The sequence below is a fragment of the Entamoeba nuttalli genome (genome assembly GCF_000257125.1).
Source record: "Entamoeba nuttalli P19 unplaced genomic scaffold asmbl_3672, whole genome shotgun sequence".
Lineage (NCBI taxonomy): Eukaryota > Evosea > Mastigamoebida > Endamoebidae > Entamoeba > Entamoeba nuttalli.
Window position 1 is genome coordinate 1 of NW_008576251.1, and position 2,477 is coordinate 2,477.

The 2,477-nt window shown below is 27.6% G+C and overlaps 1 protein-coding gene across 1 annotated transcript; it reads right to left on the reverse strand.

Annotated features, from left to right (window-relative positions):
• Nucleotides 1–523: 523 nt before the first annotated feature.
• On the reverse strand, nucleotides 524–2,446 carry ENU1_076780 (heat shock protein 70, putative; the record flags this gene model as incomplete). Its single annotated transcript, XM_008858566.1, has 1 exon — nucleotides 524–2,446. One exon carries the CDS (start codon nucleotides 2,444–2,446, stop codon nucleotides 524–526), a length of 1,923 nt encoding a protein of 640 aa, XP_008856788.1.
• Between the last annotated feature and the right edge of the window lie 31 nt (nucleotides 2,447–2,477).

Genomic DNA, 2,477 nt, shown 5'->3' on the forward strand with positions numbered 1-2,477 from the left:
CATACTGCCTAACAAAAACAAATAAAGAAATAATATAAATGAATAAATTTCCATTATATTGAGAAGAGATGAATTTGATTCAATTAATTTGATTTATTTGATAGTAATGTTTTTGATTTTGTGTTTTATTCTTTTGATGTTTATTTCAATATTAAGATTATTATGTTGATTTCTTGTTTATGTTGTTTGTTTATTCAATTCCATGATATTATTGTGGTTATGGTATTTAATATTAATTTATCATTTAGTTTATGTTCTTTGTTATTATTCTTTGTGCTTTCGATTTTATTATGAATAAATACAATTTGGATATTAATTTATCATTATTCTTATTATTTATTGATTTTCTGTTGTGCTTTGTTTTCTTGATTATTGATTTATCTATCTTTTGTTAATTACGATAACCAATTATCATTTGATGTTTTAATGTGTTGATTTATGTAATGGTTGTGTGTTTGATGTGGCACATTCAAATATGTTTTAATGTTTCTTCATATCATCATAAATTAAAAAGATGGTGTTGTTAGTTAAAAGAAGAAAGAAAAGAAGAAAGAGAATAGAAAGAATGAGTGAAATTATCAAGAAATGATTTAATTTGAATAGAAGATGCATTAGGATTTGATTTGAACCAAGAATTTATCAATTGAATTTCATTAGTTTTGCCTTGTTTTTTAAGAGTATGAAGAAGACGATTTTTTTCAGAATGAAGACTTTTGATTTTCTTCAGTTCAATATCTTGACTATCTAACAAATTGGATCGTTGAATGAGTGTTGTAAGATTTTCTTGTTTGTCTTTTTGTTTCTTATTACTCACTTCAATTTCTTCTGCAAGATGTAATTCTTTAGGTTCTATAGTTCGTGCAATGACATGAATCGTTCCATCTATTGTAATTTCACATTCAACTTCAAATCGAACTGCTCCTGCTGGTAGTTCTGGAAGTCCACTAATAGTAAATGTCTCTAAATAACTTAATTCTTCTTCTTTATTTCCTTCTCCTTCAAAAATAGGAAAACATGCAGTTCTTGAATATCCATTTGATGTTTTAAATTCTTGAATATGTTTTACTGGTAATCTTGTAAATCTTTTAATTAATGTACTAAATCCTTGTTTTGTTTTTAATTGAATTGAATGTGATGTAATATCATTATATGTTGGAATCTTTATATCTTTTTCTTCTTCTTTCTTTTCATTTATTTCTGCTTTCTTTTCATTTATTTCTTCTTTCTTTTCATTTATTCCTTCTGTTATTTCTTCATAAGTTTGATCGGTTCTTTTATTTATTCCTTCTTTAAAAAGTTCAAATCCAACTAATGCTGCTCCTCTTGCAACAGTTTGATCAGGATCAATTTCTCGGTTTGGAATAAGATCAAAATATTCACTTACCATCTCTCGAATTTTAGGAATTTTACTTGTTCCACCAACAAGAATAACTTCTTCTACACTTTCTTTGCTTATACCTTTGTTTTTAATTGTTTCATCTTCAAACATACGTTCAATACATTTAATACATTTCTCAAAAATTTCTTTACTAGCTTCTTCAACTTCTTGTCTACTAATTTCAATATTTATTATCTCTTCTTCTTCTTCATAAAATTCACTCAAATCTACATTACATCTTTGATTCGTACTTAATATTATTTTAATTTCTTCACTTATCTTTTCAATTTGATATTTCTTTCTTTTATAACTTTCTTCTGCTTTCTTTTTATCATTTGCTTTCCATTTCTTCATTAAAATTTCTTCGACTTTTCTATCTATGTCTTTTCCTCCTAAATGTCTTTCTCCTTCAGTTGCTATTACTCGTTGATTTCTATTATTCATTCGAATTAATGTTATATCAAATGTTCCTCCTCCAATATCAAATACAAGTATTGTTTTCCCTTCTGAATATTTTCTATCATATCCATATGCAATCGCTGCTGCTGTTGGTTCATTTATTATTCCTATAACTTCTAATCCTGCTATTTCTCCCGCATATATCGTTGCTTTTCTTTCTTCATCTTTAAAATGTGCTGGTACTGCAATTACTGCTTTTTTAGGTGCTATTTTATATTGTTCTTTCGCTTCTTCTATTAATTTCCGTATTATCATATTCCCTATTTCTTCCGCTGAATACCATTCTTCTTCACTTACTCCTATCTCAACTTCCCCATTCTTTTCATTCCGTCGAATTCGATACCCTAATTTCTCCCCTTCTTTCTCTATCTCTTCATCATATTTCTTTCCTATCAACCGTTTCGTATCATATATTATCACCCCTTGTGTACTTCTTCTCGCTTCTTCCCCTATTATTCTCCCTTCTTTCGTAAATCTTACTATAGACTCTATCATCTCTTTCCCTTCTTTACTCTTGATCACTTCAACCCTTTGATGATGTTCATCATATCTTGCCATACATGAATTTGTCGTTCCTAAATCTATTCCTACTACATACTCTTCATTCATTTTTTCTTTTTTATCGTTTCTTTTTTTTTTT